This window comes from Protopterus annectens, chromosome 3.part1 (genome assembly GCF_019279795.1).
Source record: "Protopterus annectens isolate FY-2018-M chromosome 3.part1, PAN1.0, whole genome shotgun sequence".
NCBI lineage: Eukaryota > Metazoa > Chordata > Ceratodontiformes > Protopteridae > Protopterus > Protopterus annectens.
The window spans coordinates 286,537,721-286,563,537 of record NC_056732.1 but is presented as its reverse complement, the minus strand read 5'-3'; the positions used below and the strand labels follow the sequence as shown (position 1 = coordinate 286,563,537).

The 25,817-nt window shown below is 38.6% G+C and overlaps 1 protein-coding gene across 1 annotated transcript in view; it reads left to right on the top strand.

Moving 5' to 3' along the window:
• Window positions 1-25,817, top strand: part of VWDE (von Willebrand factor D and EGF domains) — a 740,920-nt gene that overhangs the window by 40,100 nt on the left and 675,003 nt on the right. Inside the window, exon 4 of the mRNA XM_044066200.1 lies at window positions 12,553-12,642. Coding sequence (XP_043922135.1) covers window positions 12,553-12,642 — 90 coding nt within the window. The remainder of the gene's footprint in view (window positions 1-12,552; window positions 12,643-25,817) is intronic.

The following is a 25,817-nucleotide window of genomic DNA, read 5'->3' as shown; positions in this document are numbered from 1 at the left end:
CTCAGCACACAGTACTATTTTACAAATCCACTAGATTTGACAGTAAATATACATGACATGCTTTGAGTACTAGACTTGCTATATTCCCTTTACATTAATTCCTACTATTTTATGATATATTTCTTTCAGCACAATGTTCTTGTATAGCAGTCATGGCTTAGTGGTAAGTCATGCAGACTAGTGTTTCCTGGGTTCGAGACTGAGGGAGGTATTTTATTTTGCTGCTGAGTAAACTACAGGCCTTGTCATTCAGAGTGACTAAGGCACTTTTAAGCAGTTGTAATCAGGTTAGCGCTGGTTTGCGCGGAGGTCACGCATGCGCACTGCCACTTAGCTTTGCGCACACACGCTTAGCTAAGCGCACAGAAGCGCACACCCGTTTACTACTGCTTAAAAGTGCTTACTCTCCGCACACCCACGCTATTTTCTTTTAAAGAAAAGAAAATGGGGAAATAGGAAAGTGGTGAAAAAGGGGGCACAAAGAGGGTAGGACAGTAGGAAAACAAGCTCAGGTTTTGCAGGAGGGATGTAGGAAAGGCCCATAGCTGCCCATTTCTTCTTCAGCAACAGCTGTGCATATGTTTGTAATTTGGTGTTAAATTTGAAACCTTCCACCCCTGAGAGAGGTGTGAGGACAACAATAATACTTGTTGTACAGCCAATTGTAATTGCCAGTTTACATGTCCAGCAGACATGTGTGCAAAATGGGCAGCTATGTATGGGGTGTAATTTTTTCTTGGGTACAGAGTGCCCCTTTTTTTTTTTTCAGGTGGGAGTGGTATGTCAGGTACAGGAAGTCGGTATAGCTGGGGAGGTAGGTAGGGGAGGTTAACAGACAAGACAAACAAGACGCATACAGGGGTGGTGTATGACACATGTGGGGGGGTTACACAATTGACGGGGACGGATGTTTGGATATCTCGAGCCCATGAGCCCACAGATGGCAACAGTGGAACTGAGATCCCCACCCATGGGCAGTTGCCACTGTGCCTTCACTGCCCAGGACGGGGCTGTACTGGGGGCTGTGTAGGCCGGGCAGCAGGCACTCCCGTGAGTTGTGCCACCCGTGCCGCACAGCGTGCCAGATCTCCCTATGCACCACAGTCTGGACACTATGGAGGGTGAGTGGATGTTCTCCTCCGGCCACGCTTGCAGTGGGGGGACGAGCCCCATCCCCTGGAGCGCTTCCACCCGCAGGTGGCACAGGGCCACCGGAGGAGGGTCCGGCCTGGGCACTACTGCCAGGTGCACTCGCCAGCTGAGGTGGGAGAGGTGGGTCCGCTGGAACCCGCCTTCCCTGTCGTCCTATGTTTTACATTATGTTATGACAGTTTGGGTTAGTAACGTACAATACCATTCACAATTAGTTGTAACAACATGCATTAGTATTCCCATTAACCAAACACCCATAAATTCAAGCCATAGAACAGCAAGCATAACACATGCATAATTTAAACAGCAATACACAATCCAACAACATGCGGGGTTGATTGATGGCAACAGGCCATCAGGTTTGGATGTATGAACAGGGCACATGCATCAATGTACATGCAAATATGTATGAACCAACAGGACAAATGTCCAGGGGTGTTAATTGTGAATGCACATACCCATTTCACGTGGAATGGATTATTTGTGGTTATAGGGTAGGGTGAAGAAATATTTAATTAACAACTTCAAATACCTATACATATGCTGTACATTTCTACTACCTGCAGATATATACACACTACAGGTCTGCCTACAGTTTCCTATGTGATAACTACTTCAGGTTGGTGATAGGAATGTTACTGCTACATCAATATACATTTCATAATTATCCATACGCATTCATATCTGGCTCTGTTCAGCTACATCATCCTGCTACATTTGCTTTATATGGCTATAGACAACTGTGGATGTTTGGTATTTCAGACAACCATACTATCTGCATATTGCAAACTGAGAGCAACATATCCAGATTTTGGGACACACATTCCAGCTTCAGTACTTTTTTCAACACATGTTGCTGTTTGGTTCTGCCTGTCACATTCATTTCATTCTGTACTGACTGCAGTATACTTTATTCAGGTGTTATTACTACTTTATTGGTGGATTCATACCTCTTTCTCACACTCTCTCACTTGTTTTATTTTTACAATTCAGGATGGTACTTAATTCTATGCTTTATTGACATGTTTTACCTTTAGTTATAACAATCCTTTCCAACAGTCTCACTTATGTCATGTTTCAGAATTTCAACAGGGATATATTTCACACATGTGTTTTACTCAGCTTCTGCAGCTGTACTTTTCAGCCTGCTGCAGATTATGTACTATTATATTACAGGTGGGACATCTTTATTTCAGAATTGTTTCGTTTTTATGTTTGGATTACAGGCTGCATCACACTTTTGTAATCAAGCAATAATTGCAAACTCTCTTACACTGTTACTTGCACATTTTTTATTATTAGTGACTACACTGCACTCTTTTGCTAACTGTCATACTTATATATTTTTTTACAATTACAGGGAGAGAATTACTGACCTGCCTGGTGGCGCAACCGCACCAGCCTATCAGCATAGGCTCGACGGTTCATGGAACGGACACCTGCAGCTGTAATATAAATGAAGTAATATTGGAATACACATCTCCATAATATCAGCTAGGTTACTTTCTTACATAAATAATTACATGTAACTTACTCAGTATTGGGGCGTTGGGCATTTGCCGGGCCTCCTGGATCCAACGGTTCAGTTGGTCTTGCTTCCGTCTCTTCAGGTCCGCATGGTGGTGACGGACCTGTTCACCAGTCCTTGGTATTCCTGTGGCACTGGTGAGATCATGTGCCAACCGGTCCCATGCCTCAGCCCTATATGCTCCCCACAGGACCTGGCCCTGCATGAGTTGGGCCGCATGATCATGGACAAGGAGCCAAACAATATATTTTGACTCCTTCAAGCCCCACCTCTGTGCTCGGAAGCAACTACCCTCTCCTACACCTGACATCCTGGCTGCAAGTCGGTTCCACAATCGGTTATGCTGTGTATTCCCGCCTATGGGGCTTATATATGCCGTTTTTCCCGCACTTATCTGTGATTGGCCATTTTGGAATTGTATCAGCTTTACAAAACCTGCTTTGTCATGCTCCTCTTTCTATTCATTCCTATATATATGCTATTACTGCGTTTCTAAGTGCAACTGTCATGGCTTAGTGGTTCAGTACTTTGACTATGGTGCTTGGTATTCTGAGTTCGAGCCTGGCCATTGCTTTTTTTTTATTTTATGACTGTCTACACAGGCTAGGAGTTGTGTCTGTGCAAAGGCAGTTTTGATACAGCTTGCTCAATGTTGCCCGCCGGATAGCTTGTTGGCGTGATGCGCAGCTCCGAGCAAACGGGTTACACTGGTTTACATGTCGGTTGGATGTCAGCACGCATATTATGCTCAGCTCAGCTACGGGCACACGGTTTCAGCATGTTAAAATGCTGCTCAACCCCGGGCACTCATTTTACACCTGTTAAACCACTGCTCACCCACGGGCACTCATTTTACACCTGTTAAAACACTGCTCACCTACGGGCACTCATTTTACACCTGTTAAAACACTGCTCACCTACAAGCAGATATCCTCATCTTGTTAGACTGTAGCTCAGCTATAGGCACATCTGAGATTTTTTTTTTTTATCTCACATTTCTTCAAAATACATGGCCCATTTCATTAGATTTTACGTAAAATATAATTTTATATATGTTGTGGGGGCTCGAACCATGACTGCCTCCTCTTCAGCCGACGTCTCTACCGCTACGCTATTGCTTCTTGGCTTACTTTGCATATTTAGTTCTTATATGCTTTTCCACTGAATGCTAACTGTGGCTAAGTGACAGGCACGCCCGCGCAAACGAGCGCACTCACGGGCAAACATCTTTACAACTTATAAAAAAATATATAAGATTTTCATTTATACATTTTATGTTCATAGTCTGTGGGTGCATGTGTTGTGTTGTGTTTATTCACATTTACACGGACTCTGTCGTGGGGGTTTACTTTCGGGACTTTTACTCTTCTGGGGGCATGTCCGTTTGCAGGGCTCGCCCTACGGACACGCCCCCTACTGTCTTACATGGACCGTATTAGCCTTAGGTGTGATTCAGCATGCCCTCATGCATATGCATGACATGCTGACATCACACTGTTTAACTGCAGCCTCCGTGTAAGCCTTGTAACTCTTACACAGAGGCTTCTTGAATCCTGCCCCTTGTCTAACCAGATATAAATGATCAGCTATATGGATTTGTGTCTACTTTAATCATTGATTGTCTTGTTTTATTTATTAATTTTGCTTATACCTATTATTTTATTATCTATTTTACTGTCTTTTGTTTAGATTTCATGTGAGCATATTAATAAATTTGAATTTAAATCTGATTTTGTACCACTAATGTAAAATATAATGCTCACTGTCCGGGGACACTGTGCTTACATATATGCTGTTCATATGTCTAATATCAAGACATGGCTGCATTCTGCTGTGCCACTCCTGCACATGGAGCAGTTGTTTATAGACATGCTGTCTACATGTATTTCCATGTTGCTGTACCATTATGACTCTACTAAGTGGCACAACCTATTTACATGCAAAGCATGATGAGATGTCTTGCAGCAGGCAGAGTGGGACTAGGCACTAAAGAAGTACGATGCCTCTTCCTCATATAACTGACAAGCAATGAAAGTGGGAGAGAAGCCTCTGAGACCCTGGAAATGCACAATATCACTGGCATCTGAAAAACTGTGATATGAAACCAAATCCAATACCATGGGGGCCCTTCCAAGAAAGACCATTTGAAAGGCCAATGTGGCATAGCTGAGGAATTATGAACACTCCACTTTGCTATGCAATATTGCAGACTGCAAACCATTGTTAATACCTTACACAAGTTTGTGCTATAAAATTCTTCTGGTGTAGTGAAATGTATGATTCACACTGTCATATCACTAGCATCTAGGGAATTGTGCAAATGAAAATGGGGAGGGGTCTATGTTTAGTCATCGAACAGACTAAACATCGAATGGCTAATCATCGAACACTAATCAGAGAAAGTTAATTTATCAAATGTTGACTTATACCTGTGAGACAGGAAAAGTAACTAATCAGCCAACACTCCCCCATCTCACACATGGCAGGGTTTCAAACGTCTTTTCCACACTGTTGTGCAGTCTTGGAGTTGGTGTATACACATATATATATATATATATATATATATATATATATATATATATATATATAGTTGGGGGGGAGGGCAACGCCCCCCACCTGAATGGGTTTGAAATACTGACATGTAAGAGATTGGGAAGTTTTGACCAACTAGTTACTTCCTCATCTCACAGGTTCGATGAAGTGTACATTCTATGAATGAACGTTCACTGATTTACGTTCAATAATTAACCATTTGATGTTCAGCCCTTTTGACAACTAAATACAGACCCAATGGAAATATAGCATTTATACTGATTTGCTGCATGCAGTATAGTTCATAGTTTAGTACTAAGCTAACTGCCCTTCCGAGCCATTTTAAGCCTAGCCAATTATCCCTTCTGCAACTCAAACCCTGCACCTTGTGTTTGTAAGGCAAACACCTTAGCCATTAAGCCACCCTCCCAACCTGAAGTAGGATTTATGAAGTATATCTTCATAAATCTCACCCAATTAACTGACTCGGTAGATTTTGCATTTCTCCATGTCGAGTTTCACGGGAAACAAGCAGTCTTCATCTCAAAACCATCAGTGAGAAGATGAAGCATATAGTGTCTCTTTGGCTGATGTTCACTCTAGAGATGTGTAAATGTGCTTGTCATGCATTTTTATAAAATCACATTTAGCAAATCATTTAAAATGCAATGTGACATTTAGATGCCTCACAGTTGCAGAGATTCATATTATCATTTAATTGATCATACAGTGTACTCTTCTAATTTGTGAAATGTTTCTTATTTCTTTTTTTTCTGTATACTCTAATGCATATGTCCTATTGAATTTTAGCTTCTCCCCTGAAAAATGCTGTGTTGCTCAGTGGAACAACCCAGTTAATCATTTTTAAAGAAAGTAAAGTTTTAATATATTTCATTAAACTTTTGCAGAGTAAACAGTTCTGTAAAGATCATTCCTATTATTAAAGATATTTATCCCTTCCTTTTCAAATTCTGTATCAAGATGAAAACAAGCATGGGTGTCAGAGCAAGAGTGTGTTGAGCTATTGCACTGGAGGAGGGGGCATGATTCAAAGTATAACACATGATACAGAGACAAGAAGGTATGTTTCTGCAGATCATAAGTTTCTGGTATGCAGACAGAATGCATATAAGTGAATGGCCAATGCATAGCCATCTGCCCATGTGTCAAAAGTCAATGGTGTTACTACTTCAGTGTTTCAGGCTGAGGTCCATACTTATTGCCCTGATGGCAATAGAAGCAAATATACAATTATAGGCATCCATACAGGCACATGCCATTGTAGGCATGCATAAAGGCACATGCCATTGTAGACATGCATACAGGCACATACCATTGCAGGTATGCATACAGGCACATACCATTGTAGGCATGCATACAGGCACATGCCATTTTAGACATGCATAACATGCACATGCCATTGTAGGCATGCATACAATGGCATGTGCCTGCATGCACATGCCATTGTAGGTATGCATACATGCACATGCCATTATTGGCATGCATACAGGCACATGCCACTGTAGGTGTGCATACAGGCACATGCCACTGTAGGTATGCATACAGACACATGCCACTGTAGGTATGCATACAGACACATGCCATTGCAGGTATGCATACAGGTACATGCCATTGTAGGCATACAGACAGGCACATGTCACTGTAAGTGTTCGTACAGGCACATGCCACAATAGAACAATACCAGCATGTGGAAGAATGATTAATAACGTACTTAGCAGTGAGATATGAAAAGCACACAGACATTCATTCTCACCTGCAAAAAATGTATATATCCACATCACCATTAGCAACCTGTTCTTTAGAACGTTCATTATTATAGGCACTCATTCATTTCCAAAGCTAGGGATCCATATTAAAAGTACCAGTGCCATAACTGTGAGTCCTCAAAAAAAAAAAGTGAGAATGTCAAACAGTTAACAGCAAATCAGGAAAGTCACTGCAATGCCAATAATGCATTTTGTAGGAGACTTACATCTCACATGTATCTCCAATATGGGGGGGGGGATCTGAGCCTCCTGCTACACATGTATACTAACTGTAAGATTGACCTACCACAAACATGGACTTAGTATATGCAATTGTTTTCATACACACAGTCCTGCATTTCTTAATGACAGTGAGATGTATTTTCTTATGTAAAGCCATGGGAAGAATTATCGTAGAGATGATCAACAGAGATATAGTAAACCTCCATACACTGGACCCAACACAGTTTGGTTTTACCAAGGGCATATCATGCCTAATCAACCTGGTGGACTTCTTTGAAAAGGTCAAAAAAGCAATGGATGAGGGCAAAATGGTTCACACTGCCAACCTTGACCTCGCCAAGGCATTTGACACAATACCCCACTTGGGCATTGTTGACAAACTCACAAGGTTAGGTACAAACCTCTATGTCACCCAGTGGATAGCCAACTGGCTCACAGAGAGGACCCAAGAAGTTAGAACTGGGGAGTCCACCTCTACAAAGAGGTCAGTCAGAAGTGGAGTCCCTCAGGGATTGGTCCGTGGCCTGCTCCTTTTTGGCATTTACTTCTCAGAAGTCAAGACCAATGTCAGTGGTCTCTGGCTGACTAAATTTGCAGATGATTGCAAATTAGGAGCTGTCATTGAATTTCACATTGACACAAATGTTCTTCAGGAGGGGCTGACACAGACAAACAACTGGTGTAAGAGTCATGGACTAAAACAAAATGCAAAGAAATGCATAATAGTATCCTTTGGCAAGTCATCTACCCATGGTAACTATCATATTGACAACACACCCAAGAGAATTGACCCAATAGTCAGGGACTTAGGGACACACATAGATAGTAATCTAGACTTTGACCATCACATGTCTACAGTAGTGAGGAAATCATTCTATGTTGCATAACTTATAAACAAAGGCATGGCATCTAAATCCAAGGAAGTTATTGTTTCACTGTATTCAACATTCATTGAGTACAATGTCCCCTTTGGTATGTACCTAACCAGGCATATCCAACAATTGGAAAGTCCACGGAGGTTCCTCACTAAAAGAATACAGGGCATAAGTAAAATGTGCTATGCAGACCACCTCAAGGCCCCATCCCTGTATTCTGTTTCCTACAATCTTTTGAGGGGTTCTCAATTCTTGGCATACAGGGCATTGTCAGACCCCACTCTGATGGACCTCCTGCATATCCACAAAACAAACAGCACAACAATTACCTGTTCTAAAGACTTAAACCTTGCCTATGATATAATTAGGACCTGCTGGAGAGTTAGGTATATATCCCAAAGACTACCCCATCTATGGAACAATCTCCCCATCCATATGAAGCAGAGTTCCTCCCTAACCCAGTTCAAGTGCAACTTGGACAATTGGATGGGAACAGGAAATTCAATCCTGGTTTGGAACCTATGTCTCTAATGGATGCAGGCAGCCTGTAAATAGTTCATATCCCAGGTCCCTGCTTGTAGATGTCTCATCTCCCAAACCTCTGCTTACACTTATCAAGGGTGTAATGAAGTAACATGAATACATGAGATACATCAACATGTGAGCTTCTGTTGCATATAACAAAATGCCTTTTTCTTAGTGTGTAGTGCACAACAAACAACTCCAGAAGTCTGGTCAATACACATTGTAAAGTGATTCACAATTTAGCAATGCAAATCTGTAGATGCACTGATTTCTGGTTTGACATTGTCATTTGAAGGTCATCCCTGTAATGCTGTTGTACCAAATGCAGACATTGACTAATAATAATACATCAGTCACGTATAAGGTAGTATTGACTACAAACCTGCATAGCATAATCAACCATTGTAACTTGCTGTGTATTGTATTTGCCAACAGAAGAGTTAACATAAACATACAATTCTTCAAAATGGGCAACAGCAAGCTACAGAATCATCAAAGACTTGTGCAGTATGTTCACCCCTTTTAGCCAAAAGACAATGAAACCACATGTCTACATCCAGTAATCTACTTTGGTGAGGATGGCATTTCGGTCAGTAACCTATTCTGGATGTCATCCACATGGGTTAGCTCTAACTTAACCCATACTTAGGGCATCACATATTAGCAATTTCTTGAGTCCAGGAAGACTACAAAGATGCCAGTGCATCATTCTACAACATTCTGGCTACTAGGATTACCAGACAAAGATGTATGCCAATGATTTCCAAATCATATGTGGAATAAAGGAGGAACCATTGTAGATGATGCTTTTCCTCTGCCGTATCTTTTTGATCTTCCAGTGACGTACCTGTGTTGATGAATATGCATAACCCTTTGCAAAGGCAGGCTGAATCTGAAAAGTTGCTTCTACCTCACTTGAGTTTATGAATGATAGAGCACAGATTTGTTTTACCACGGCTTACTGCCATTGCCAAATCAACTAGCTAAATGTTGCTTTTGCTCCTGTCTCCATATAATTTGACACAAATAAATCCAACAGCCTTTTGCTGTTGATTTAGGAAGATTTCTACATATGCTTTTGACTGCCCTTTTGTCAAAATCAGTCATAGCTGGCGCTGGTGTCAAATCATTATCATCACAGAGTTGTGCAGCAATGTCCTGAAAGTGTCATAGCAAGCCTCTAATTTAGAATGTAGTGCACCATGCACTAAAGTTGTTATTCCTTCATCATCATCACTATTAGGTATGCCATGCACTGTGTATATCTGATGGCATTCTTTAGTAGAAATTAGCTGACTCTCAACTGTTTGCAGAATGTCCACATTTTTGCCTCATATTTTTGATTTGTTCCTCATGAAATTTGTCTTTTTCTGGCAAATCAGTCAATACTGAAATCCCTAAATAATGACAGGTATTTGAGTTTCAGACCTTATATCCTTCAGAAAATGCATGCTAAGACAAATCCTGTTATTATAGTAACTTTCTAATTTTATAATAGCAGCATCTAAAATCCATCCATATCTTTGAGCCTTTGTCGCCCCATTATTTTAGCCTTTGTCCAGATTTCTTATGAAGAAGTTGAGAGATATGCACAGATGTTATTATAACAACTGAAAATTGAGAATGTGTATCTGAATCTTGACTATATCAGATTAAAAATGAACCACACTTAATGAGAATTATGTTAGGTATTAGGGTAGAACATCTTCTACATCCTTAACCTTTATCACCTTGCTGCTTCCCTGCAGCTCTGCACTGATTGTTTCATGGCTTTGGAATCTGGAAGTTGTGTTACAACATATCCAGAAGTATTAGTGAGAATTTCACAGACAATTTAACAAGGATGTTCTACAGTTGTAACTGCCCATTGTTTAATTGCATCCCTTGCTACATAAACAGCAGGTATTAGAGGGACTATCCAATAATGATGAGCAACTAACTTGTGTAGTAATTCTCCATCTTGCACTCCATTCATGACACACCTCTCTTGCACTTCTCTGTTTGTTTCATGATAAAACACCAGTACACTCCTTCTCACCAACTCTCTTCTCTAGACAGTACATGTAACAGTGGTGTACACTGAGGCCACTGTAGCAGGATGTGTTATATCTTGAGACAATGTCATACTATATCAATCCTGATGTGTTCCAGCTAGTAATGTACATTGTAAAATGTATTTTATTTAACTTGTGTATGTAATATATATCCTAATGTCTCTAGCATTTTATAATGCCAGCTACAGTGGTTATATGATCACATAAACCAATAAAATTTGCATGCTGTCACAATACACACTTCCTGACTTTTAACAGTTTACAGTGTATCTAAATTCAAGGATCTGGCTATGAAATTCTTGAACTTGCCTGTCAGCATTAACTCAGTGCTGTAAACATAGCATTAATTAAACATTATCCTCATTACTGTCAGTGAAAAGTAAGTATTAACCTTTCCATGCAAGTGATTTGATGACAGGTGAACAGTATATAGAGCTATTGCTGCTAGTTAGTTTCCATAGCTTATCAACATATCTCTCACTTGATGTAGTGTGCAAATATTCAAAAAGAGAATAAGTCTGGGTATTATATTTGTGTATCGTCTGCTCTGCTACGAGCTATGGTGTGTTTTCATTTCTAAATAAGTTTAAGTGACATGTCTTGTATACCATTCACTTGAGTTGTGTGCATTTTTATGCTGTATCAGTATGTAGAGTAGCAAAATGCTGAATGGAGTTACAATGAATCAAGCATCACCATAACTTAATATGTTTCATGGCATACAATTTGATAATGTCTTCTTTCAGTTTTATGCCTTACTCTGTTGTAATTTTGGGTTCTTGCCATGTGGCACTGTGTCAGTTGGTGAGGTAATATAGACCTGGGCTCAATGGTTGTATCACAGAATATCCAAGAATATCCAAGCAACCAGAGTGTTGTTTCCTGTGTACTGAATGAGTAGCAGCTCATAGATTACATCATGAGAGGGAAAAAGTGGCTCCATATTCGCACTGGCTATGGATCGATTCAGGATAGAGAAGATAAGATGAACTGTGGCCATCTTTAGTTGCATGGAATGCATGATACCTACTGTGACCCTGCGCTTCCTTTTTAATGAATGTTGTTTATATATGCAGATCAATATTCACAGAAGAAATGCATGATAATTATTAGAGCAGAATGTTCTCTATATTTGCATTTTGCATATCAGGTAGTTTGCTTACTGTATACACATCATGCTGATCCTCAAATGATTGAGCTCCACTGTAACTAGGTGCCCCAAGGACTACTGTTGTCCACCAGGACCACATATGTTGTCCCATCACTGCTTTTGCTAGTACCATTAACATATGAATGGCTGAATAGACAGAGAGCTGCACTCCTCTGTATAATAATACACTGTACAAGGCTGCAGGTATGTGGGTCATCCCCAAATTGTGCACCATGCACTCTGTGGATCATTTTATTTCTTTAACTCAGACACTGTGTTCTACTGCAGCCCTTTCTGAATCCCACTCACTGTCAGTTATTTAGGGGCACCTAGCATTATGATATGTTTGCAATAACTGTATTGTAATGCATGATGGAGTGATGTTATTATGTGAGAAAATTGGAGGTGAATACCATCATTTTGAACCTGTAAACAGTTTTATAACTCAGTTCAGCATTGCATAGTGCACACTAGTGTGATAAATTTTGGGTATGTAACAGTGAAACAGAGCTATACTGTGTGATAATTAATGTATGAAATCATGATATTAAAATCTTACAATACAGTAATCTGAAAATGTAGTTATGATTGGCTGCCATAAAAAGCTGAGATTCTCATCTTTAGTTACTGTGTCCTCCATTGATTTTCAAGCATTTCAGTTTACAGACTGACCTGATGATGGTGTACTATATTTGCTTTTTTTTTTTTACCTTTTGTCTCTGGTCAGATTTATTGTTCCAGTTCCAGCTTCTACTTGGAGAATCCTGATGTGCACAGCCCTTCTATTGAAAGCAAGGAGTTTTTTGCTGGACTCAAGGTACAGAGTGCATTTAAATACTATAGTATTTTGAAATAATATTACTTTTTTCTGAGTCAGAAAAAGAATAGACTTAACTATCATTATTTGCTATCAATAGCTCTCAAAACAGTATTTGAGTTTTGAAGATAGTTCAAATGTAAGTACATTTATAAAACTGATATTGTATATGTGTACTTATTCTTTAACCTAAAATGTTTTTACAATTTATGTGTTTACAGAAATTGTTTAATGCAATTAACCTGTCAGCAGTCATTTCCAAATCTAGCAATTATTCAGAACTGGAATTAAGAAAATTTAGCTGCACTGCAGTAGGTAATTTTGTACAAGAAGCAGCCGCACGCAGGGTGTGTGATTCAGAGAAGCACACTCACACACACACACATGTGGATAGGGACACAATGCTAAACATGTATTGGCTACCGCTGCAGCCTCGTGGGGTCATGGAGTACCAGTAACAGTAGTACCAAGGTATGTGTGGCTATACATATAATAACTACAGCAACTTACTGGGGACACAGTGGGGGTATCTCAGGCTTCTGTCTCAATAATACTGCATCAGTTTATCAATGTTTAAGCTCTAATGAGTTTTGTATGTACCTCAGAGAAGAGATGATGTACCATACAGCAGTTTTACAATATAACTAGTTTTTCAGGGGTACTGTAGCCCTGGTTCCTGATGCTGTGTACTTGCAAGGATGAGAGACCCAAATCCAGTCAAGAATGGGACTAGTGTCCTGGGATTTGTTACAGCAGGTAGCTTAAGTAATAAGCCTTGAAGGTTGATGACAGAAGAAGGAAAGTTATAAGTGAAAGTACTCCAGTTGATATTGACATCACCCAGGGTGACTGTTTCAGTGGTATAATATTGTCTCATATCCAGTAAAGGATGTTTTCAAGGGTGGATATATTGTTTCCTTGGGGGATATATAGAACAATTATAAACCTGAGTTTGTGATCATTTAAGTTTATGAAGGAGTTAAGTATCTCTACATTAGTAGAGACTTCATATGTGTTAAGGTATGGGATAGCTACCCCTACAGCTTTTTTGTTTACCCTGTCTCTATCCTAGTGGAGTAATTTCTGAGTCATTTATATGAGGTTTTAGCTATGTCTCAGTAAGGACAATAATATCTGGTGTATAATGAGAGATCTGGCCATGCAGGTCAGTAGATTTATTACAAATGCTATGTGTTTTATGAAGGTAAAATGTAGTTGTTTGGAGTTATTATAGTTGACCAGAGTATGACCTACATATGGGTAGGTGAGGCAGATAGAGATGGAAGAAGGGCCAGGAGTAGAGTGTAGACCACCACATAGTTTAATTGTTGAAGAATACTGGAAAGTGTGAAGTATCGTTATTAAGCTAATTTTTATTTTTATTTTTTGCTTTGTTCTGTGTTGGTAGTCAGGACTGGTAATAATTTCGTATTTAAAGTTAAAAGTAGGTGAGCTGCTAAATTGACGTGATTACCTAAATAAAGTTCATTGGCTATGCATTTTTACTGCTGATACTGAAATAGAGTAATACATATATTTGAAGTAATTTAGGCCTATAATTAAATAATGTATTTACCCTACTAATATCAGTTTTGGCAAAGCGACTCATACTAGAGATTCCAAATTTGTTCCACAAGGATCAGTGTGAATCTGTCAAGTACAGGCAAACATTAGACTATATATTAAAGTCATTAATGGTCATATAGGAAGTGAGTACTATGAATGCCCCAATGTTGTTGGTCATCTTTGATACCCAAAAAGGTTTTGAAAGAGTTAAATGGACCACTTATTTCATGTGTTACAAACAATGGAATTTGCAAGTAGCTTTACAGAATGGCTGAAAAATATATATAAATGAGTTTATGTATGTGTGAAGGTAAATTCAGAACTGACTTTCATATAGATAGGGGAGCCAAGCAGGTGTGCCTCTATCACCTCTCTTGCTTATGCTACACATAGAGCTTTTAGCTTTGTGACTGAGTAACTCAGGAAGAGTAGGTTTCAAAGTGAGTCAAGAGTACATGAAATCAGTCCTGTACAGATAACTTATTAGTGTTTTTGGGGAAAACCCAAGAAACAATTAACACTTTTATTAAAAGTGCTAAAAGATCTGAAAAACTCTTGGCTGTATGATTAATAAAGAAAAACAACATAGACAATTCAAATTAATTTCCAGCCCTTTAGAAAATTAATAAGCAAGTACTCTGAAGCTCTGGTATTATAGCTGGGTATAATATTTGGGTATTAACCTGGCAGAATCTTGAAAAATCATGCTGGACAATTGTGGACACCTGAAGTTGAAGTACCAGGAATAGATTAGAAAGTGGAAAATGCTGTACTTAAATTTGGAATAAAAGAATCAAGCGGCACAGATGATTTTGTTGCCCGTGGTTTTATACCACTTTCTTGCAGTCCCATTTAAGATCTGGAAACCATTTTAAACATTTTCATATGGGGCAAGAAAAAGCAAGGGTGTCTTGGAAATGGCTGCAATCAACAAGGGACAGAGTTGGGCTGAGAATCCTAGAATTGTTTGTATATTGGAGAGCTTCTTATTTCAAATTATTTATGGACTGGCATTTTGCAAAAGACCATGCTGGGTGGGCTTCTTTGACAAAGCAACATCTAGCTGTGCAGAATAAGAGAAAGGGACAGGCCTGGAAATGTGGCAGGAAATGTGTCTGGGCTTTAACTTTTTAATGAACAATAGAGTGTGAAAAAATGGAGAAGTTGTGCTGAACCAGTTCTAGTAGAGGTAAGAGGAAATGTGGTTGGGGTAGAGATGACAAAATGGGCTGATAAGAAGCTAAAGATTGTCATCTAGAAGGATCTTGAATTGGCCATAAGTGTTAACCATTTGGATAGATTTAAAGAATCTGTTTAGTTAAAGAAAATGGACTACATCAGATACAGTGGATTAAGGAAATTGTATAACAATATAAAGATGGGAAAGAGAAGGGTGCACAAAGGTTTGATTTCCAATATTGATAGGGCCATTGTAGAGACATTGGGATTGGGATTGGAGATGGGTGTTAATATCTATCTGTGAGAAGACTATGTAGGCAAAATAAATAAGGGCCTAAAAACAATTAAAATCAGAAGATTTCAGAACTTTGCATGAAACTTCATGCATAGGTATTTTATATGTCAGTGAGATTAAGAAAAATGTTTCCATTTATTTCAGAAACCTGATGGAGGTATGAAGCAGGAACCAGGGAATTGGCTACACATACTTTGGTCCTAACAGAGGGTACAAGAGTCAAAAGAAACAATTCAAGAACTGCTAGATCACATCTGCCGGGAGCAGTATATTTAACACCTAAGATTTATTTTGCATGGATCACTGCAGGGAATAAAATGTAGACAAGAGTGTGAAGCCCCTGCATTGGCTCAGTAATCAAGGAGCCTCAATCTTCACCACTAGCACTAGTGATGGACGTGCACATTGGGAGGAAGACAAGTATGCACACACAGTGCAGTACAATTTCCCTTAACAGCACAGAAAGATCACAGTCAGTCTGGGGCTGGTTTCTCCCTTTCTCTCTAAATCCCAAATAAGATTCCCCACAGGCACAGGTATAGGGTTAAGATCTCAGCTGAGTGGACAAGCTAAGACCTCCAGCACCCTCTCCATCCAACCAGTGCTTCATGTCCCTGCCAAGTAGCTGACACACACATACTTTGAGATTTGATTGATATACAAACACACACATTCCTAGGGATGGCTGGCACAGGTTTACTAGCTATGCCCCCTTCTGCCCAGACTATAAGGTAGTAATCACTGCCACCAGCCAGCTCTTTATCAGCTACTCTAAGGGCCTTACCAAAGGGTGCCCAATCTTACTGTGTAATGTTACTATTATCTAAATGGTAAGTGTGACCAATGCTTTCAAGGCTATTGGAGTGACCCATACAGTGTCACCAAATATATATGCAAGTACTCTAACAGCTTAACTATCTCTAAACCAGCCACAATTAAAAGGTTTAAATACATTTAATAATAAATAATAAAAGAACAAGACGATACTCAATAACTCAACACGGTGACAACAGAGTTCAGAATCACAGGAAATATTTTAAAACAACATTGCAGGACAGTCTCAAATAAGTACATAAAACATCTAAACTAATCTTTACTATGTTCCTATCTATATCTAAAGAGATATTATGCCTGAATCTTACTTACAGAGCAAGGCAGAAGTGCTGAAGATGTTGTCAGATCCAAAGACAAATACAAAATACACTGGCTTTCGCTGAGAAATAGTTTTTAAATCAATTACAACACATTACTGCTTGGTCAACTGGATAACATCACTACTTGTCACCTCTGCCTTCAGTTCCCAGGCTTTCAGAAACTTAAAATTTAGCACCTCTGTGTCAAAATTACTTATCTCTCAGACATTTGCCTAAAACTAGAAGTCATAAAACAGTTAAACACTTTTACATTTGAAACCTGTAATTATTTCTGTTTGCAGACAATAGAAAGGACTTCTAGCTGTAGACATTCTGTGTCCTTTAGTGAAAACACAATCGTAAAACAATTCACTTACTTTCTTAGAGCTTGCAAGTTAACTCTGTTCTTTTCCAGTAGGGCACATGATGGTTACATTCTTGAAGCTTAGTACAGAACATACAGTTCAACGCATACTTCTGCAGCAGTAGTTTAATATCCACATAACATATAGTTTTCTTACATTTGTAAGACAAGCACATGAATCATATTAATATTCACAAATGACATAGAATTATTTACAAAATTCCAGATAGCTGGGCTGACAGTGTCACATTTCTATATAAATCATATTAATATTTTAAAGTGACATATAATTATTTACAAAATTCCAGCTAGCTGGGCTGGCAGCATTTTCATTTATCACAAAGAGAAAGAATTGTTAGTGACATCCATAAAGTAACCACTAAGAGATAGAAGAAAAATGAAACACCAAAAAGGCCAGATCCCACAGACCTTATTCAGGAGATTTCAGATAAGGAATGAATAATGATAGCGGATGTTAGCAATTATAAATATAATCTGAAATGGAACACATAGTTGAGGCTTAATTTCAATTCTGAGGATCAGTAAGACAGGCTACCTGAAATATCAGATAGAATAGTGACGTGGTAGCTCACATCCTTTCAGCAGAGGATATGTCAACAGTAGAAGGCAAGACAGAGACCAATAGTAATATTGCAGAAGTACAGATAATTGCACATTTTAAATTAATGTATTGGAAACTTTGACTGGTTTTAGTTATCTGACTTTTTTACTACGTTAAGAAATATGCAAAGGCATGGGTCCCTTTACTGGGGGTTATCATGGGAAATGCATAAGAACTACAAGTTGCATTGTGTTGGATATAACTAGAATAGGGGAACCCAAGCCTTCAGAATGAAAATGTTAATAGAATTCTCAATTCCTTATGTTTATTACAATTTGTTGAAAATGTAACTTTCAATAAAGACATTTGGATGCAATGTAATGTATTTTTATTATTATTGTCTTTTTTTTTCATTTGAAATCACTGTTATTCTTGTGATTATAGGGATGTGTGCCATTTGCCTTTCTGCCAAAGAACAAGGAATGTTTTTGAAATGGTGGATCCAAAGATTTGCTGTTTCCTACTGTCAATGTCATTTTAGGGAAGAAAACACTTGCTGAATTGAGGGAATGTTTTCTTATTTTATTTTTTTTTTTAGATTTTTGTAGATATTAATACTCACCACAGTTTCCAGCATATATAAATACACGATAGATGCTAAAACTCAATAAAGGGGAATGCTGTCTTTATACTGGACTAAGTTTCTGTTACTACACAGATACAGATGTGTACAAATTGCACTAGAGCATCAAGATCTGACAATTTTTTTGCCAAGACAGTTAGCATTGTGATGTATACTGGAATGTGTTGCAAGCATTTTTTTTATTCTAGGATTTCCAAAAGGCAAGGACCAATTGCTCTATTTCTATAATGGCCATGACTCATTCTTAACAGTTCACCCCTGCCCTGTCCCCAGCAACACTATAATGTAAATGCAAGTATGTAAAATTCTAAAATGCATTTATCACAGTTATAAGACTTGAGTTACATAACTGTAATATTTCAAGCACTATAAAACATGGATTAGAAAAATAAGAAGCTAAAATGATTTTGCATAATTGGATTTGATTACTGTAACCTCCAGTTAGAAAACAGGAAGGACAAAACAGGAAACAATGTACGAGTCAGTGAACTCCACATTCCTTGTGGTTTTCCTCAAAAATATAAAATTTTGGTTATGCAGTGCCAACAGACTGAATTAGTCCTGTTTTAATGATTTTTTTATGAACATCTATATATATGTCACTTCTACATCATTAAAACTACTTAATGACACTGAGAAGCATATAGCTTATTCACACTATAAACCCTTGAGGTTTAGAAATAAATACAAGTTAACAGCAAGATATAACTGCTGTGGCATCAGCAGTGGTAATCCACTTGTGATAATCTATCCATATCAACCCACTTAATATCTTTTGTTTATAACCATTTTCTTGTAATGTATGGGTATATCAAGAATAATGATTGCTGCAGTGCATTCACAGTATGACTGGGATATTCTGTGTGGAGACATCAGTTGTATCAGTCTTCCAGTCAGACTTACAGGGTTGTCAAACATCCCCAGGAAGGATGCAAGGTTACTTTTTCCACAATGGCCATCTACAGGAAGTCTCATCTGAAGTTTGTAGGTGACTCTACAGACAAATATAAAAGTGATAGGTACATTCCCTTAGTCTTTTACTAAAATGTTTGATTATACTTAGATGCAGTTTTCATTATCAGTTTCTGTGGCATGAATTGGTAAATGGTGAAAAGATCACTGCAGTTTGTTAACAATTTACTGTCCTTGGATTGGAGGCTCCATGGAATCACAACAGCAGCTGAAGATTATTCTAATGTTAACCACCCCCCTCCCCAAAAAAATAGTATAAAACGTGGTAGATTCTGTCTGCAAAACACCATAAAACACAACAAATGGGCAAAGTCTAAATAGTATATTGTGGAAAAACAAATGAGACTGTTAATGGAGTGCATAATTACCCAACTAAACATCTTACTGAAGTCTGTGGCACCTACAACCACAGAGGCCATTGATTATATGCCATAGTTAAGGAAGGTATGTGTTTGTTTGTGCATGTGTGTGTGTGTGTGTGTGTGTGTGTGTGTGTGTGTGTGTGTGTGTGTGTGTATAGATGTTCCACCAGACCTAGTCCCTGTTTTTGTTAGAAAGGTTGACAGTGGAGTGGAATCCCTGTTTCCTGGGGTATGTGTCTGGCTCCATCTAGTACCATCTGAAAAATGTTAGCATAATACAACTAGATGCCAATTCCCAGGCTTCTGTACAGGGTGTCAGTCTAGATTCAGAAATAAAGAAAGAGGATCTTATTTCCCACAAAGTGGCTCATTGCAAGTATTCCTAATGTTTTAGTAGACCTTGCTGGAAGTCTAGTAGCATCATATAATAGATATGATGCTAGTCCGTCCATTTATGTTTGGAATGGAAGGTAGTGCCAGAAGATATGCCAGGCATGATTTTTCACAATATCTATGCCAATCCTACAGGTGTTCATTGTTCCACATTCCACCTCTGCCTTTAAAAACATTTACAACATATTTTTCCTTTGATTTAATGAACTGTCTTGGTATTAGTCATGACTTATAATCTGCAACCTAGGGATGGAAGAGCAGAGAAAGGAAAAGGGCAAGCCTTTTACACTGGAATAATTAAAGTCAGATGCACTCACTGCAGGGTTTTATATGAATGATGATAATATTTTCTTAGACTTGTCTCAAGGTTGTCTCTTTTGGCCATTTTAAATGGGAGTCTTATGAATTGTTAGCCATGCTCAAGAGATATTTTATATTGCTTGGTGTACGGTATCTCAGAACCTTTGTCATATCTCTGTTTTAGGAACTATTTTACATCTAATGTAAAGGCTGTAGTCATTTATAAGGAGGCAGCTAGCAATTCCCTCAGTCTCTTTCATTCTCTATTAGACATGTAGTGTTGGAGGTTTCTTTTTTCAGTAGTCCTTCTTATATGAGGTACTCCCTTCTTTTAACATCCACAGTCTTTACAGACTTCATATGAATGGATGTGGGAGGTAGAAGCCCCTGGCTACACTACAGAATTTTCTCAGTTTCCTTCCTTCTTCAGGGTCTCTTTCTACACACACACACAAAAAAAAACAGTATTTATAGGGTCTGCCCACTGTCAGGCAGTTGTTGGCCTAAATGGCATTAAAGACCGTTTATCCCATGGACAGTGGGAATAATATTTGAGCAAACTAATATAAGCTTGTCTTACTGTTCCTGTTCCTATGAAACTGGCTTGTCAATAAGTTTAGTAACTTTGAATGAATTACCTTATAGTGTATGGAGCACGGTGATTATGCACTGATATCCAGAAAAAGATGAATTTGTTAAGCACAACTATAGTGTGAGATCCGACCTTAAACTTTAAGCATCCCCTGCTAAACTTCTTAAGGTTGGGTCTTTTGCAAGTTTAGTGTTTTGTTTTGTTTATTTATTTATTCTGTAGCTAGTAGTACATGGAGAATAACAATGCTCCATGTACTACAAAGAATTATGATTGGGTCTCCAAACATAACCTTTAATTATGTGTTCTTGACTTGGATGCCAAGATTCACGTCTCGAGCTTCGCTCTTGAGGTTAGTTTCTTGGCATCCATGTCTCAAACACATAAGCAGGTTATGATCAGCAACCTGATCTTAATCCTCTATTTTGCAATCATTTTGGTAAGTTTATATTTTACAGATACTTCCAAATATGTATAAACTTAGTGGTCTTCAGTTTATTGATTTAGTGTTGTTTACAGTGCTTGGGTCTGTAGTTCATGTTGTATTTTTATACAGCAAAAAGAAAAAGGAGATATTATATATTGGTCTGTCTTTTCAATCTACTAAAAAATCTCATTTTCTATTACTTTTCATTTTTAAACTTCTAGTGTGAAGCTTAAGGAGAAAGTCTATACAAATATTTTATAAAAATAGAAATAAGTGTGGGATGACTGCTTAAGAAAGACACAACAGCATGCCACAAATTTCCTTTTGGTTAGTTGCCTCATTTTAAGGCAAACTAAATGTTAACCATTTGTCTGTTAATCTTAAGTGTCCATTAACTTGTCATGACTAAAATTTGCTTTGTGTCTCACAGTGATGCACATTTATGTTACTAAAAGCCTCTTGGTTGGGTAATAAATGAAAGACGTATCTATAGAGAAGGGGTGCTATGCTAAAGCAAATATAATTGCTGTATATGTTAATGTGACAGGTTTAATGACATTTGCAATTGTCTTTCAGTAAAAGAAAAGTCAAACACCTTTTTTGGATTGAGTTAAATGTAACTGCCTTTTTATAAAAATGCGTAAGTAAAATGTGGTGGTTGATTTCAGTAAATTTTGCCGTATGTAAAATGTGAATTGTATAAACTATGCAATTGCTTTCAGTGAACATAAAGCAGAGATATTCAACAGTGAAACTAGCTTCTAACATTTATACACATTTGCAGTGCTTAAAGATTAGTGCTCCCTTGAAATGTACTCCAGGTAAGAATAATGCATTACCATGTTTGGATACCGCCCAGGGGTGTGTGAATGAATACAGAGTAAGTCTTATGGTCATACTGAAGAAAACAGGAAACCCTGCCTGTAATTATTTTAAGGACAGATAAGAGAGAGAAACACAGAGGGAGAGATACAGAGAGACAGAGAGAGAGAGAAAGAGAGACCAGTAGTTATGGCCTTGCTCCTGTAATATGCACTGAGGAACTGCATTCCTGAAACAGAGTTCAAGCTAGAATCTATTTGCATGATAAATTATGAAACATCTGTTTTGATGTCTTAGTGAGGGTGGCTAGAAACCAATAAATCTTTACATGACTTTTAGAGATAAAATCAGAAAAGTTGTTAGAATTCTTCTTTATGCTATCTGTCTGTTTAAACTCATTAATTTTGCAAGTCATTGTGCAAAAGTAAATCTGTTCATATATATGTTTACATAGTACATTGTTCAATTTTATTGGCTTCATGCTGAATTTTACTGATTTCAAGAGAAGAATGTTATTCAGATTTAAATTAGTGGGGCTGGTGGTTTATATATATAAGCTTATGGGTATGTGTATTGAAATAGAGTAAACTCATCCACTGGCTTCTGCATTTGAAGTTAACACTCAAACTATTGCTACTATATATATATTTAATGGTTATCTATTTAAAGTGTTAAAGACTGTGCTCATTTTGTGACAGAATGGGTTATCTACTGGCAGAGAAAATATAAGTAAATGGGGTGTTAGCAGTGGAGTAATATTAATGCTTCCTGGAAAAATGTGTGTGTGCTTGTGTGCAAAGAATTCAAAAAGTTTCACATGATATTGTTAAGTTTGTCTTGAAAGACACTGGACTAAGAAGGATGTGGGTGAAATCCCGGAGAGCTACTGATATTACCTGTGATCTGCAGCTCTACAGTGTAATTGGTTTGAGATGAGGTAGGTGTTGACTGTTTCATGAAGTTCATGTGATAATTTACCTTGCAATCTTAATGCCAGTTCATAAGTTTAAAGATTAGTTCTAGGCTAACTGCCCTTGTGGGCCATTTTAAGCCTAGCCAATTACCCCATGTGAGAATCAAACCCTGCACCTTATCTCTGTAAGGTAAATACCTCAACCATTATGCCATCTTCCTACCCCTGATGTTGTTCCATCTATCTTATCTGGTGGTCAACAGTGGACATTTTAAATAGTTGCAGTGATGAGATTATACAGCCAGACATAATAATATTTATACAGCTAAAAAGCGAAAAGAGAAAGCAATGATGTATTCTAAATGTGACAGTGTGAAATAAACAGGACAGCTGGGGCAAGAAGAGTAGAAGAGAGGTGAGCAAGGTGTTCAGCATGTACAGCAGCAGGTTAGTTCTGTCATCTTTTGTGTGGCAGAGGATGTGGGGTACTGAGGAGAATAGGGGTGGGGTATTGAGGAGAATAGGGGAACCTTAGCAAAGTATATAGGAGATAAAGATCATAGTGAATTGGCTACTTGGTAATGAAAGGGAAATGTTAGACTGGAGAGGAAGCAAAAGGAGGCCAGTAGACATGATGGGCTGCAAAAAAAGTAGGGGAAGTAAGGCAGAGGGTGAGATAACATGGCCAGGGGTTGTCAAATGAATACAGGAAAGTGGCACAGCACACATTATAAGAGAAAAGAAAAGGTGATAGATTCAGCTATGACATTGTTTACAAGGGAAGAAATGTAATGTAGTGGGACACGTGCTTGTACAGTGAAAAGCAATGACTACAACTGGAGGATCCATGCAGGAATTAATATGATGAGGAGAGCAGGAGGGATGTTGGCAATGAGCGGCAGACAGCCAGGTACAAGAGACACAGAATGACACAAAAAGAACAATAAAATGTGCTTGTAGGAATAGTGAAGAAGGAGCTGGCATGGAGTCATCTGATTAGGAGGGTTGGCGGTAGACCATGGATTCATCTGGTTGGGGGTGAGGGGGTTGGAGGTAGACCATGGCATCATCTGGTTAGGAGGGCTGGAGGTAGACCATTGAGTCTTCTGGTTAGGAGAGTTGGAGGTAGACTATGGAGTAATCTTGTTAGATGGGTTGGAGGTAGACCATGGAGTCATCTAGTTTGACAGGTTGGAGGTAGACCATGGAGTCATCTGGTTAGGAGGGTTGGAGGTAGACCATGGTGTCTTCTAGTTAGGAGAGTTGGAGATAGACCATGGAGTCATCTAGTTAGATGGGTTGGAGGTAGACCATGGAGTCATCTAGTTAGATGGGTTGGAGGTAGACCATGGAGTCATCTAGTTAGGCGGGTTGGAGGTAGACCATGGAGTCATCTAGTTATGGGGGGTTGGAGGTAGACTTCTCTGAAGTGCTTCTTGTGTTGCCAGCCTACATATCGAGGAAGAAGTAGATCACAAGGGTATACTTATTGGCTATGGCATTTGACAGAGAAACAGAACTGGTAAAAGGATGAAGTGAGATCTGGCAAGGAGACCAGTATATTATATGCCCAGGAGAGGCTCCATTTAGTCCAGAAGGAATAGCATTCTTCTGAGCTAATTTGGAATGACCATACCTTTAAGCTAAGAAAGAAGGGGAGGATGTGTCACAAATGCAGAATGGGGAAGTCAGGAAATCAAGTGAAAGAAAAAGAAAGAAAGAACATAGTACAGGAATATGCTGAGTCAGAAATAAAATCTACCCTGACTTCGGAAAGTTCTTTAACAGAGTTTCACAGAGGAGGCTGTGCAAAAAAAAATAAAAGTAATGGGGCAGGATCAAGACTAAAGAACTGAAGTGTTCTATGACTAAATAGAACACAGAAGACTGTAGTGAGAAAGAGAGAGAGAGAGAGAGAGAGAGAGAGAGAATCATTGTCAAAGCACAGCGGATACGAGTGTGACAGACAGTGTCACGAATAATTAAAGTTAATAGTGTAGTACTACAGTGGTCTTTTGTGGGTTCAATACTCTTCAATGTGTCCCCTCAGATGTATCTGTGGGAAAAGAAACCAGGATCAACCTATTTAATAATGACACAAGGTTAGTTGTTGAAGGGGCAGCCATCTCAAGAAAGATTTGTAAAAGCTAAGTGGACTGAATGGTGGCAGCTGAGGATCAGTGCAGAAAAAGGTAAAGTGTTGCACCTGGAACACAGAACTCTTTATGTAAATTAGTAACTAGGGAAAGTGGAACTTGTGGCAAAAGAGTAGGAAAAGAATTACATTGTTGGTTAAACCTGGTCTGAACAGCCAGGAACAAAGTCAGAAGGCAGTGGTAGCAGTCAGTAGAATGCAAGGATGTAACTTTAGGAAGCAATATTTTGGGAAAAAATATATAATTATGTCACTTTACCAAGCACATTTCAGGCCACTCCCATAGTACTGTGTACAGTAAAGGAGAACATACAAAGTTATTAGGCTGATAAAATGAGAACTGGAAAATGACATCAGAAAGGTACTTGAAATCTAAGGGAAAGGATATGATTAGAAGCTTGGAAAGTTAAAGTTCTTCTCACCTGAGATGAGAAGAGCTGTGGGAGACATGATGAGTGCACACAGGATCACATCAGGGATATGTAATGGGTTGTTCT